Consider the following 12,860-nt stretch of genomic DNA (forward strand, 5'->3'; position numbering starts at 1 on the left):
TAATTCACAGAACAAAGAGCTTTTGAACTGTACATGATTGAGCAAGGCTTCAAAATGATAACTGGGAAGGATGAAAAGAGCTGAGCAAAGATTTCAGCAGCTGCCTGCTACAGTGGAGACTGAATCTGAAGGGAGAATGTGGTAAACACCTTGTGCTTTCCATCAAAACTTCAGAAAGCCTATGCCTTTTTATTTTTTAACACTAGGTACTAAGAGTAAGGGTAAAACTGAAACAGATCCACTCCAACAATGCATATTCCTCCACAAGTTCGAGGTGATCTATCAGTAATTTAACTGTCTGTTGGAACAAAACTTATTAAGATGCTACTGTCATTAATTTGAGAAGCATAAAGGATCAGATAATTAATCGATTGTTATTTTATATAAATTGTTTGAATATTAACTAGTGACTGTGTCAGGAGCTAAGTAGCATATTAGAAAGCGACATACCCACTAAAAGATATATACAAGATTCTTCATTTTAGTACTATATTATACATAATAACCCAAACAGAAATTTATACAAATATGCAAAAATGCCAGTCACAAAAGAGCACATAAAGGATGATTCTCTTTAATTAAGTAAAAAAAAGGCAAAACTATGTTTATAGAAGTCAGAACAGCGGTTACCTCTGGAAGGCTGAAATCACAAAAAAGCATGTGATGAAATGGGAACTTCTGAGGTACTGGAAATGCTGTTCTCAATCTGGGTACTTGTCATATGTGTGTGTGTGTTCAGGCTGTAATAATTCATGAAGCTGTATGCTTCTGATCTGTATACTTCTCTTAATGTATATTTCAATAAAGTTATAAAAGCAATATTAATCCTGGCAAAATAATATACTGTATCTGTTCATAGTTTCAAGATTAATCCCCCACCACCACCACCACCCCCAGCCCCAAGACAGGGTCTTGCACTGTTACCCGGATGGAGTGCAGTGGCACGATCTTGGCTCACCACAACCTCTGCCTTCTGGGTTCAAGTGATTCTCCTGCCTCAGCCTCCCGAGTAGCTGGGAATACAGGCGCCTACCACCATGCTTGGCTCATTTTTTGTATTTTTGGTAGAGATGGGTTTTCACTATGTTGGCCAGGCTGGTCTCAAACTCCTGATCTTGTGATCGGCCCACCTTGGCCTCCCGAAGTGCTAGGATTAGAGGCGTGACCCACTGTGCCCAGCCCAAGGCTGATTTTAGATATTTTTCCTCCAATATCATTTTCATGTACTAAATACTAGTGAACATCAGTATGCCAAAATATATCAAAAATTGTTTCATAATTATAATGTCCAACATTGGTTGGCAGATTGCTTTTTGTTCTACACCAAAAACAGACTTTGTGAAGCTACCTACCATTTGTGAATTTCAATGGTCATTTTCTGCTTATGAGCAAAGTCTATTTAATATTATTCAAAAGAGACGTAAATGTCAATACAACATAAAAATTAGTATTGTAAATATCAACTGACTCTTCACCTAAAAGAACTATTCATGCATAAAAGATACTGGTGAAACATTTTAGCAATGAGAATTTTTATTAGATGCCCTCTGAATGGCACAGAACAGCAAGTGAATGAGTTTGTTTTTGGGAGGCTTAGCTTATTTACTTATTTTTTAGTTTAAGTATCACTAGCAGTTATAAGCGGCTCTAAATGCTGTTAGTTTGATTAGCACCACTTAGAAATATCAGGTGGTCATTTTTCAGCAAATAGAATAGACATATATAATAAAGATCATAGAGAAAAAATATATAATACTAAAACCAATATATTAATAAATGCTTTTGTTATTTAAAAATATTTATAAGGTAAGAAATGACAAATAGCTGGGCAAAGACTAAAATTATATTCTGCTACAGAAGTGTACATGTGTACACTCCCACCACCCTGTATCAGGCCAATTCCACTGATTGAGTGAATGCAAAAATGATAAATACATATTAACAAATCAAGTAATATACTTTAAAAATAGTACATCTATGTCCAATAATAACACATCTAATTGGATCAGAAAATATTTAACTGAAATTCACTACATGTCAACAGATTAAAGAAGAAAATGCCCTTCAATAGATGTTACAAAAACATTAAATAAAATTCAATACCCATTCTGATTAAAAAAAAACTGGTAGATCAAGATTAGAAAAGAACTTTGTCCACTATATTATATCAGAAACATTTCTGCTAAAGAAAGAAAGAGGCAATAAGGATGTTGGATATCACCACTACTATTCAACTTTGCAAATTACAGTCAATGCAACAAGGCAAGAAAGAGAAATTGGCCATAAGGAAAAAACAAACTGCTACTATTGTTAGATTATACAATTAAAAAATCAAAGTGAATCCCTTGAAAAACCATGAGAACTAAAGAGATAGTACATAATGTGGCTTATATGCAAAATCAACTTTAAATATTAGCAGTACTCAACTAGAAAATGTAATGAAGAAACATCATCTGAAATAGTGATAAAACTATCTAGGCATAATTTTAATAGGAAATGCAAAAACATTTCATCAAAAGACATATAAACTTAAATATATGCATATACATACACTGAAAAAAGTCTGGAAGGACATATATGAAATTGTTGTGGGGGCTTCTAGGGAGAGGTAGGGGGTATACTGGTCAGAGGGTAGTAAGCAGCGGAGGGAGAGGAGTAACTGGTAATGTTCCTGGCTTATTCTACATATATTATAAGACATATAACTATAGTTTAAATCTACAGTGCAAACACAGTCATTTACTTGCTCAAAAGTCAGTAATGAAAAGTAGAATCCTTATATATTTAAATTTCATTAAAAAACTGAATCACCTGATCAAAGCAAATTTTAAAAGCAAGGATTGGCAATGTGTTAGAACAGTATAAAGGGGAAAGATGATGCAGGCAATACTTTCATTTGCTACTTACTAATAACCAAAAGAACTCTGTAAACCTAAGTAAGATGTCCACTTTGATGACTTAAGGCTTGAGAACTCAAGTAATGAGACAATTTGCAACATTTACATTACTGCACATCTCAGCTTAAACTGTTTGACCTTCTATGTCCACAATGACATGGAACAAATCCTTATTTTCTGAAGCTGAATGACAGAATCATAATTTTCTAATGAAAAAGTACTTAAAAAACTTAACACAGAAGTCACATTTTCAGAGTGTGATTACATTAACACAGTAAGTATTGAGTCCAATGTTCACTGAGTTTCAATAACCAATGTACATTAATACAGCTGAGGAAAAAAAATCATTTTTAGGTGTTATCAAAATTAAAGTCTTGCTTACAGAAATAAATGAAAAGTATTTACTAACCTACAATATAAAAGATTGTTAAAAAAATGAGATTAATAACCGATAGTAATCTTCAGCAACTTGTTACAATACCAGACAAGGATAAGTCATGCTTTCTCTCTCCAACAGGATCAAGGAGATTTAAAAGTAAAACACTGTGTCAAACCCAAAGGATAATTCTGCACCTTAAGATATTTTTCATGTTTACACAAAGATAAATCTTTACCTCTGAGCTCTAACATTTAAAGACTCAGGTAATTAAAAGAGCATAGAAAAAGCTCCATTTTGAATGGGAAAAGAAATGTAAATATAGTACTTTAAAATATGAATTTAGAAATCTAAAAACAAATATCAAACACATTTATCCTAAAATCCTGCAAGTGAACAAAAGTGGCCTTTCAAAAAAATACTACAGATAAGCAGACAACAATAAAATTTTTTCAGTATATTAAAAAAAAAATAAAACCACGTTCATAGTCATGAAGCCCATTTTCACAATAACGATCCTTCCCCTCAATCCCCACTGAGGAAAATATATGGGAAAACATTTAAGATTTCAAATTTCTGTCACAAAATTACCACTGTAACTTTGTAAAATTACCTTTTCCATTAGCACTGTCTCTGCTGCACAATGAAATGTGTCTTTTTCTGTGTATTTAATAGCAAGATAGTTTAAAAAAAAAAAAACCTTCCAACGGTATACAAAAATTATCTCTGCAGGTGTTACATTTGTCATATTTCTTATAGTGTACACTTCTAACCCTCTGCAATACTCTTACATCAGCAGGGTTAGATGTCTGTTAAATCTTCCAAGCCATTCCACCTAGGCAGAAGTAATCTGTTAGAAGAAATGAATACAGTTAAGCCCAAGATCCCCTAAATTAGGAAACCTTGTGGCTTTGGAAACAAATATATTCTAGGTATAGGATGGACAGTCATTTCTCTTTTAGAATATCCTAAAATCATTCCTTGACCCACAGCAAAAAACACATTAAAATATTAATATTCCATTTTCTCCATTAAATACAGTAGTTTTCCTGATTAAAAAGAATACAAGTCTATATGAACTATCTAGCCAGACATATCTTACATATTAAAAAATTTTTAAATATTAAAATTTTAAAAAATATTCTACATATTAATATTATAATTGTAAAATAAAACATAATTGTAAAATAAAACAAAAACAGGGTGAGAACACAAACTATAGTCAACTCCATTAATTTATCTGGGACACAGGTTTATTTCTTAGTTAGGTAATAAAATTTAATTAGATGATCATGAAAAACCTTCAGCTTGCAATTCCAACAATTTTATAAAAAGCTTCAAAATATTTCACAAAAAGAAATCAGAGTTCAATATGTCCAAGCAGTAATTCATATTATATACTATTTTTGTGAATTAAAATGCTAAAAAAGAGTCTCTGTTGTCTGTTCTAATAAAATAAGTAAATATTTTAATAATAATTTTTTTCTTATATTTTTTCATGCTACTGTTTAACATCAGAACAAAAAGAAGTAACGAATTTTTAAAAATATTCAAGATTCAAAACAATGTTTCAGATAAACCAACTGCAGACAGGGTCTATTGCTTTAAAAAACTTTTACTTCAGCAAAACTACATTTTGAAAAGAACTTTACCTCCCAAACTTGTACTGTATTTCATTTTCAATCAATATGTAATAAAAACAGCATTTCCATGTTTATGCACAACAGGTTACAGTTTTGTCTTAAAGCAGCAATTAAATCACTAAGTATTTCATAATTCAGTTATGCTATTTCTAGACTAAGCAATATTGTAATAATGATTGTGTGAACCTTTGTGCAAGTACAGCAAAGTAAAACTTCATTTATTTAAACAACTCTCTAATGGGCTTTAGGACACACTATCCCCAAAATATGGCACCTTGGCATTTGAGAAAACAGCAAAGCAGGAAGGTCTCTCTGACACTCCCCTGAAGCAGAACATAACAGAATTCTCTGACCTTCTGAAGTCAGTCCTAAGACCCTCATTCCAGAAGTGTCTACCCTATAACAGGAGGAATAGAATGTCCTTATTTCTGAAGACACAGGGACACAGACAAGAATCTGAACAAACAGGTCTGGTTAAGTTCTTCCTAGTTTATGACCATTAGATCATAAACTTTGTCCAACCATCCTGCTGTATGACTGTCCACTGTTCATCAAAACTAAGCATAAAAATACACATATTTCCCTGTTTTTTGGGGTCTTCATTTCTGAAGGCTCCTGTATCACATAAATCTTATACAAAATGAAATTGTATGCTAGTCTCTTGTTGAACTACCTTTTGTTATAGGTGTCTGAGCCACAAACCCTGCAATAGATGTGAGGAAGATATTACTTTTTCTCTTCTACATCACTCAAAAATTCTTATATAAAATGTTTTACCCATAAACAATTTAGAGTATACAAGGCACAAATACTCAAATAATGATTTATTACTACTGAATGTTGCTGGGAATGCATTACTACAGTGAGTGTGCAGAATAGATGAACATATAAAAATCTCATGTGATTGAAAAACAGTAATCATTAACCTTTCAATCACTGGATAGGGACAATTTTTTTCCTTATAAATTCCTTTAGCTTCTAGAAGCATGTGGTTTACAAAATGACTCCATATGTTACATGAAACATAAAAAGGATACCACAACACCTACTCTTCAAAAGAAAACATACAAATGGCAAATAAACATGAAAAATGCTCAACAGCACTAATCATCACAGAAACACAAATCAAAACTACCATGAGATACCAGTGAGAATGGCTATTGTAGGCAAGGATGCAAAGAAATGAAAATACTTATACCCTGATGATGGGAATGTAAAGCAGTTCAAACCCTATGGAATACAGTATGGAGATTTCTCCAAGAACTAAACACAGAACTACCACTTGACTTAGCAATCTCACTAGGGGTATCTACCCAAAGGAAAAGAACTCATTTTATCAAAAAGAAACCATTCACAATAGCAAAATCAAGGAATCAATGTAAGTGTCTATCAACAATGGACTGGATAAAGAAATGTGGTATATAAACACCAAAGAATACTACTCAGTAATAAAAATGAATCAAATCATGTCCTTGTGTCGACATGGATGCAGCTTGAGGCCATCGTCCTAAGTAATTAATGCAGAAACAGAAAATCAATACTGCATGTTATCATTTTTAAGTGAAAGCTAAACAGTGGACTTAAAGATGGAAACAGTAAACACTGGGAACTCCAAAAGAGGGGAGGAGGGAAGAGCGCAAGAGTTGAAAAAATACCTGTTGGGCACTGTGTTTACTATTTGGGTAATGAGTTCACTAGAAGCCCAAACCCCAGCATCACCCAATATATTCATGCAACAAACCTGCACATGTACCCCCGGATCTAAAATGTAAAAAGAACAAATATTCAATTAAGTATAAATGGCCTTAGACTAAAGGGCATCTAAAATTTCCATGAATGGGTGATACTCTAAATCACTTTATTATGAAACCAAACACAAGATAGAAAATATAGATTCTTACTGTTTCTGATATAAGGTGCCAGAGAGCATCCCCTCACATTTGCCATAATCAAATGTCTAGAACAAGTCACGATGTAGCTATACCTTATGAAAGAGGATGATTAGAGTTGTAACAAAAAAGCAGAGGTCATGGGGCATCTTAGAATTCTGCCTATCACAACCACTCTTGTACGAAAATGTGATCTAACATTTCACATTGGTGGGCATATTGTGTTTTTGTAAGGAAAAAAATGGTCTCAGAAAATATTCTCCTTGATACTGGGCTTTTGATCCTCAGCATCTTTACTTTTGGGGGCCAGAAAATTCTTTCTTGATTGCAAAGGAGAGCAGTCCTGTGCCTCACAGTATTGCCATTATTAACTAGATGTCAGCAAAAGCCACCAGTTGTTACAACCAGGAATGTCTCCAGACACTGGCAAATCTCTTAAGGATACAAAAGCACCTTCAGTTGAGAACCACTGCTTTTGTCTATATATGACCATACTTAACAGATGCAGGCACCACCAGGAATCTCTTGAAACAGTAAGGTGCATTGGGAAATCTGACCTGGTATTTATTCTTTGCAGTTAGGGTTAAATGGGAGACTTCTGTTTTCTTGACAAGTACTGAGATTACACAACCCACCAGAGAAAGATTACTTAGTAAAATTATCTTATGTATGAAAAAGTTTAGAAGCCAAATGTTCCTCCATCTGTTGTTTTCCAGAAACTGGGTAGATTCAGTTTTCCATTTGGTAGCTCCCCTTTCTAACAATTCCAAGGCAAGTCTTGCACTACTTCCACAGGAGACATGACAATTATGGGCTTCGAGGCAGATGAGCTGATTCCATCCCTTCCTTATAACCATGACTTGGCGGCCTCATCTCACATATACAGATTCACTCCAAAGACTAAACTGGGTAAGTATCTGTTTCTCAGCTTTATTATCAGTGAGTGCTCAAGACTCTACCTAGGTGGTTTGATAAAGCAGAATATTCTTAGCAAAGTGTTTCATTTTCATTTTCATACTTTTAATTTTATAACACATTGAATTTTTTTTGAGATGGAGTTTTGCTCCTGTTGCCCAGCTGGAGTGCAACGGCACAACCTCCGCTTCCTAGCTTCAAGCAATTTTCTGCCTCAGCCTCCCAAGTAGCTGGGGTTACAGGGATGTGCCACCACGACCGGCTACTTTTGTATTTTTTTTTTTAGTAGAGATGGGGTTTCTCCATGTTGGTCAGGCTGGTCTCGAACTCCTGACCTCAGGTGATCTGCCTGCCTTGGCCTCCCAAAATGCTGGGATTACATCCATGAGCCACCACTCCCAGTCCACAGTGAATAACTAATCTTATAACAAATCTGTGGAAATACATGTGTATTTTTTGTGATGTTCTAATTGAATTCGTGTTGTCTTTTTCTCATTTAAAATTAAACTGCATTTAAAATTTTAAATTTAAAAAAATCTCATTTTTAAATTTAAAATTTAAACTGCAACATGAGAAAAAAAATTAAAAATTTTTCCTATATATCATTTGCCTAATATAACTCTATTTAAACTGCAATATGACAGATGTTTTCTAAAAAAAAGTCTCCCAAGTAATCAACAGGAAATAATGTTGAATATTATACTTTTCTGAAACAAGACAGTTTACATTTTCTAAGTTTATAACTACCTTCAACTGGAGACTGGACTAAGAGTTTCAATGTGAATGACAATTTTCTAGCTTATCTGCCTAATGTTTTCTCTAATGGTAGCTTTTTAAATTTAACTAGAATCAGCCCTGCTACTTAACATTTGGGCCCTATTCCATTATGGAGAATTAAGTCACTGACTTCATTAGTGCCAGAAGAATCTATTCTAATGCAATGTTAAAAAGCAATTTAATGGCCAAGCGTCGTGGCTCACACCTATAATCCCAGCACTTTTCAAGGCTGAGGTGGACAGATCGCTTAAAACCGGGAGTTTGGGACCAGCCCGGGCAACAAAGCAAAACTCCACTTCTACAAAAAGATTAAAAAAATTAGCCAGGTGCTGTGGCATGCACTCATATCCCCAGCTACTTGGGAGGCTGAGGTGGGAGGACCGCTTGATCAACCAGGAGGAGTTCAAGGCTGCAGTGAGCTAGGATCACATCACTGCACTCCAGCCTGGGCAATGGGGCAAGACCCCATCTCTAAAGAAAATAATAAATAAAAATAAAAAGTAATTTATTAATCACAATATCTCAGTAACTTAGAAGTTTCCCTCAAGTTAACTAATTTCTAAATTCACCTAGTTCCTACCCCCCTTACAAAAAAAAAGATTTATATATATATATAATATTACAAAGAAGTTTTAAAAATAAAGTGTCACTGTGTTATAAACACCATTCACAGAGTATCTTAGATAAAATAGTGGGGACAAGTTCCAGAACCCCCAGTGGATGCTTAAAAATACAAACAATATCAAACCCTGTATTTTCCTAAACATGTAGACCTATGATAAAGTATAACTTATAAATTAGGCATAGTAAAAAATTAACAATAAGTTGTAATAAAATTGAACAATTATAATATACTATAAGAAAAGTTATATTATAGTCTCTCTCCATCTCTTGAAATATCTTATTGTACTGTCTGTTGGATAACCAAAACCGTAGAAAGCAAAACTGCAGGTGGGGGGGGACTACTGTATACACAGCTTTGTATACACTGTATACATGATAACACACTCTCAATGTCAGTCATTTTTATGTAGTAAGTAGTACTTTGAAAAAGACTATGTCAGAGTTTATTGTGCTGAGCCACATTTATATGAATATATAAATATATATAATGTATATCTTTGAGCAGTGATAGCCAACAGTGTCAAAAAGTACTGTTATAATTATACTGTACCTAAAAGTTTGAAAATCATATTTAAAAGAAAAATATACACAGTAAAAGAGAGCTGATGATATTCACTTAAAGTACTCACGTTGATGCCCAACCCATCAAAGGATTTTCCCATCGCTCCCTGGTATCAAATTCCATCTTCCATTTCTTTGTGTTGTTTACCCCAGACTGCATGTTATTGCGAGCAGGAACAAAGATTCTGGCTTTTCTAGTTTTTACATGCTCTTCTGGAACACCAGTTAAAGTAGTGATATCCTATAGGAAAGCAAAAACAAACAAACAAAACCATGTATCAAACAGACTACAAACTCACTAACGTACTTTGGTTGTTTCCTATATTCATGCAACTCTATTTAGATTTGTTCATGAATTGAGATAAACTTTCTGGCTTATTTCACTACCACTCAGGTACTTTACAACATACATTGCTATTTAGATACCTGTAAATGGTTTATTTAGGGGGTAGTGTTAGGAGACAGTGGAAAAGGGTCTTTAAAAATATTTACGCCCTTTTGTCCAACAAAGTATTGGTATTTTCTGAAGAGACTGTTTGCTCGCAGAAGAGCCTGTAGTCAACATGCTCTTATTTTGTGAGCAAGTGTAACTAGTCAGAGGAGAAAAAATATAAGGGATATATACAAAGTAAATCTTTATTTGTATGTTTATTTAAATCTTAAATAGAAGACAATCTGTTACTTATAGTTTCCGTGTCAAATTGCTTACCCACAAGGCATTACCTTCGGAGGGAATGCTGAACCTTTTTTAAACAATTAAAATTAAAAACTTTAGTTAGCATTTTGATTTATCTTCCTTTGGTGAAAACCTACTAAAGAGACTGATACAATCAAACACATTCTGCAAAAGTAACCCCAAAAAGTGGCACAATTTTTGCCAAAATGTGAGATGCAAACAATGGTAACTTTAACTTAATTTTTCTATAATTTTACCCAGTAACAAATGCTCATTTAGAAAACGCACAGAATTTTGACACCCCAGAGTAGACACATTAATCAAAACATAGTGGCAGTCAGGACACAAATTAGTAAAGTAATTCAGTGTTTAAAACTTATTTATGCCTAGTGTTCCATTATTGGAATGCTAAGCATGTGGGAGTTATTTATATCCTACTGCTCAAGGTCACTGCTAAAGTCTGGTCACAAAAATTAAAAAAATTGCGGAGAGAGATCCAAGATGGCTGACTAGCAGCAGCTCAGAATTGCAGCTCCCAGTGAAGGCGCAGGGAGTGGATGGATGCCAGACTTCCAGACGAATTTTTGTTGCCTGTTCCCAGGGGAGGAGCCCCGTAGGTCACCAGTGCAACTCTTTTGGTCGGTGCGGCTGTTTTGCCGGCATCCGGCCCAGCGGTTCTCAGTGAGGAGTATGAGGGACTGGGTGCCCTTTTAGTTGGCATTTGGAGCTCCGGGAAGGCAGAGTCACCCATTCGGCTGATTGAAAGGGGGACTGAAGCTGGGAGCCAGACCGGGAGATTCCCGGGCAGAAAAGTGCCACGAATGTCAGCGCCTCTGGCAGCGTGGTTGCTGCATGGGAAACTGCACAGATCCCGGCGCCTCTTCAGAGGGCAACTGGGGCACGTGGGAGAGAACTGACTATTCAATTAGGAAAAGAAAAAAAGGGGGCTCCGAGGCAGGGAGCCAGGTGATCGGGCTTGGCTGGTCCCACCCCCACAAAAAAACAGCAATTGGAAATCTGACAGTTGAGAGTTTCACAGCAAGCACAGCTGAACCCGGGAAGGTCCAGCTCTGTGGGGGAGGGGCATCCACTGAAGGAAAGCTAAGAAACAAAAATAACGTCACCACCAACAAGCTGGACATCCACTCAGAGACCCAATCTGAAAGTCAGCAATTACAAAGATGACAGGTGGATAAATCCACAAAGATGGGAAGAAACCAGCGTAAAAAGGCTGAAACCATCTGAAATTAGAATGCCTCTCCTCCTTCAGGGGATAGCAGCTCCTCATCAGCAAGGGAACAAGGCCTGATGGAGAATGAGTGTGATGAATTGTCAGAATCAGGCTTCAGAAGGTGGATAATAAGAAACTTCTGTGAGCTAAAAGAATATGTTTTAACCCAATGCAAAGAAACTAAGAACCTTGAAAAAAGGTTTGACGAAATGCTAACGAGAATAGACAATTTAGAGAGGAATATAAGTGAATTAATGGAGCTGAAAAACACAATACGAGAACTTTGTGAAGTATGCACAAGTTTTAACAGTTGAATTGATCAAGCAGAAGAATGGATATCAGTGGTCGAAGATCAACTCAATGAAATAAAACGAAAAGACAAGATTAGAGAAAAAAGAGTAAAAAGGAAGGAGCAAAGTATCCAAGAAACATAGGACTATGTGAAAAGACCTAATCTATGTTTGATAGGTGTACCTGAATGTGACGAAGAGAATGAATCCAAGCTGGAAAATATTCTGATTCAGAAAAACTTTCTCAACCTAGCAAGGCAGGACAATATTCAACTCCAGGTAGTGGAGAGAACACCACAAAGATATTCCTCAAGAAGAGCAACCCCAAGGCACATAATTATCAGATTCACCAGGGTTGAAATGAAGGAGAAAATGCTAAGAGCAGCCAGAGAGAAAGGTCAGGTTACCCACTAAGGGAAGCCTATCAGACTCACGGCAGATCTCTCAGCAGAAGCCAGAAGAGAGTGGGGGCCAATATTCAACATCCTTAAAGAAAAGAACTTTCAACCAAGAATTTCATATCCAGCCAAACTAAGCTTCATAAGTGAAGGAAAAATAAAATCTTTTGTGAACAAGCAAGTACTCAGAGATTTCATCAACACCAGGCCTGCTTTACAAGAGCTTCTGAAAGAAGCACTACACATAGAAAGGAACAACCAGTATCAGCCATTCCAAAAACATACCAAAAGGTAAAGAGCATCAACATAATGAAGAATCTACATCAACTAATGGGCAAAACAGCCAGCTAGCATCAAATGGCAGTATTAAATTCACATATATTATTATTAATCCTAAATTTAAATCAACTAAATGCCCCAATCAAAAGACACAGAGAGGCAAATTGGATAAAAAGCCAAAACCCATTGGTATGCTGCATCCAGACCCATCTCACATGCAAGGATACACAAAGACTCAAAACAAAGGGATGGAGGAAGACTTACCAACCAAATGGAGAGCAAAATTAAATAAAATAAAATAAAA

General features: G+C 35.4%; 1 protein-coding gene across 3 annotated transcripts in view; it reads right to left on the minus strand.

Moving 5' to 3' along the window:
• NDUFS4 (NADH:ubiquinone oxidoreductase subunit S4) overlaps positions 1 to 12,860 on the minus strand; it is a 115,658-nt gene that overhangs the window by 23,144 nt on the left and 79,654 nt on the right. For 2 of the 3 annotated variants that reach the window (XM_032281010.1, XM_032280989.1), the window contains exon 3: positions 9,751 to 9,923. In XM_032281010.1, the coding sequence (XP_032136901.1) occupies positions 9,751 to 9,923 (173 nt within the window). Of the gene's footprint in view, positions 1 to 3,886; positions 3,934 to 9,750; positions 9,924 to 12,860 lie in introns of all 3 variants that reach the window. The other variant, XM_032280999.1, reaches the window with a different exon arrangement.

Source organism: Sapajus apella, unplaced genomic scaffold, assembly GCF_009761245.1.
Source record: "Sapajus apella isolate SASKATOON/1434 unplaced genomic scaffold, GSC_monkey_1.0 scaffold1, whole genome shotgun sequence".
NCBI lineage: Eukaryota > Metazoa > Chordata > Mammalia > Primates > Cebidae > Sapajus > Sapajus apella.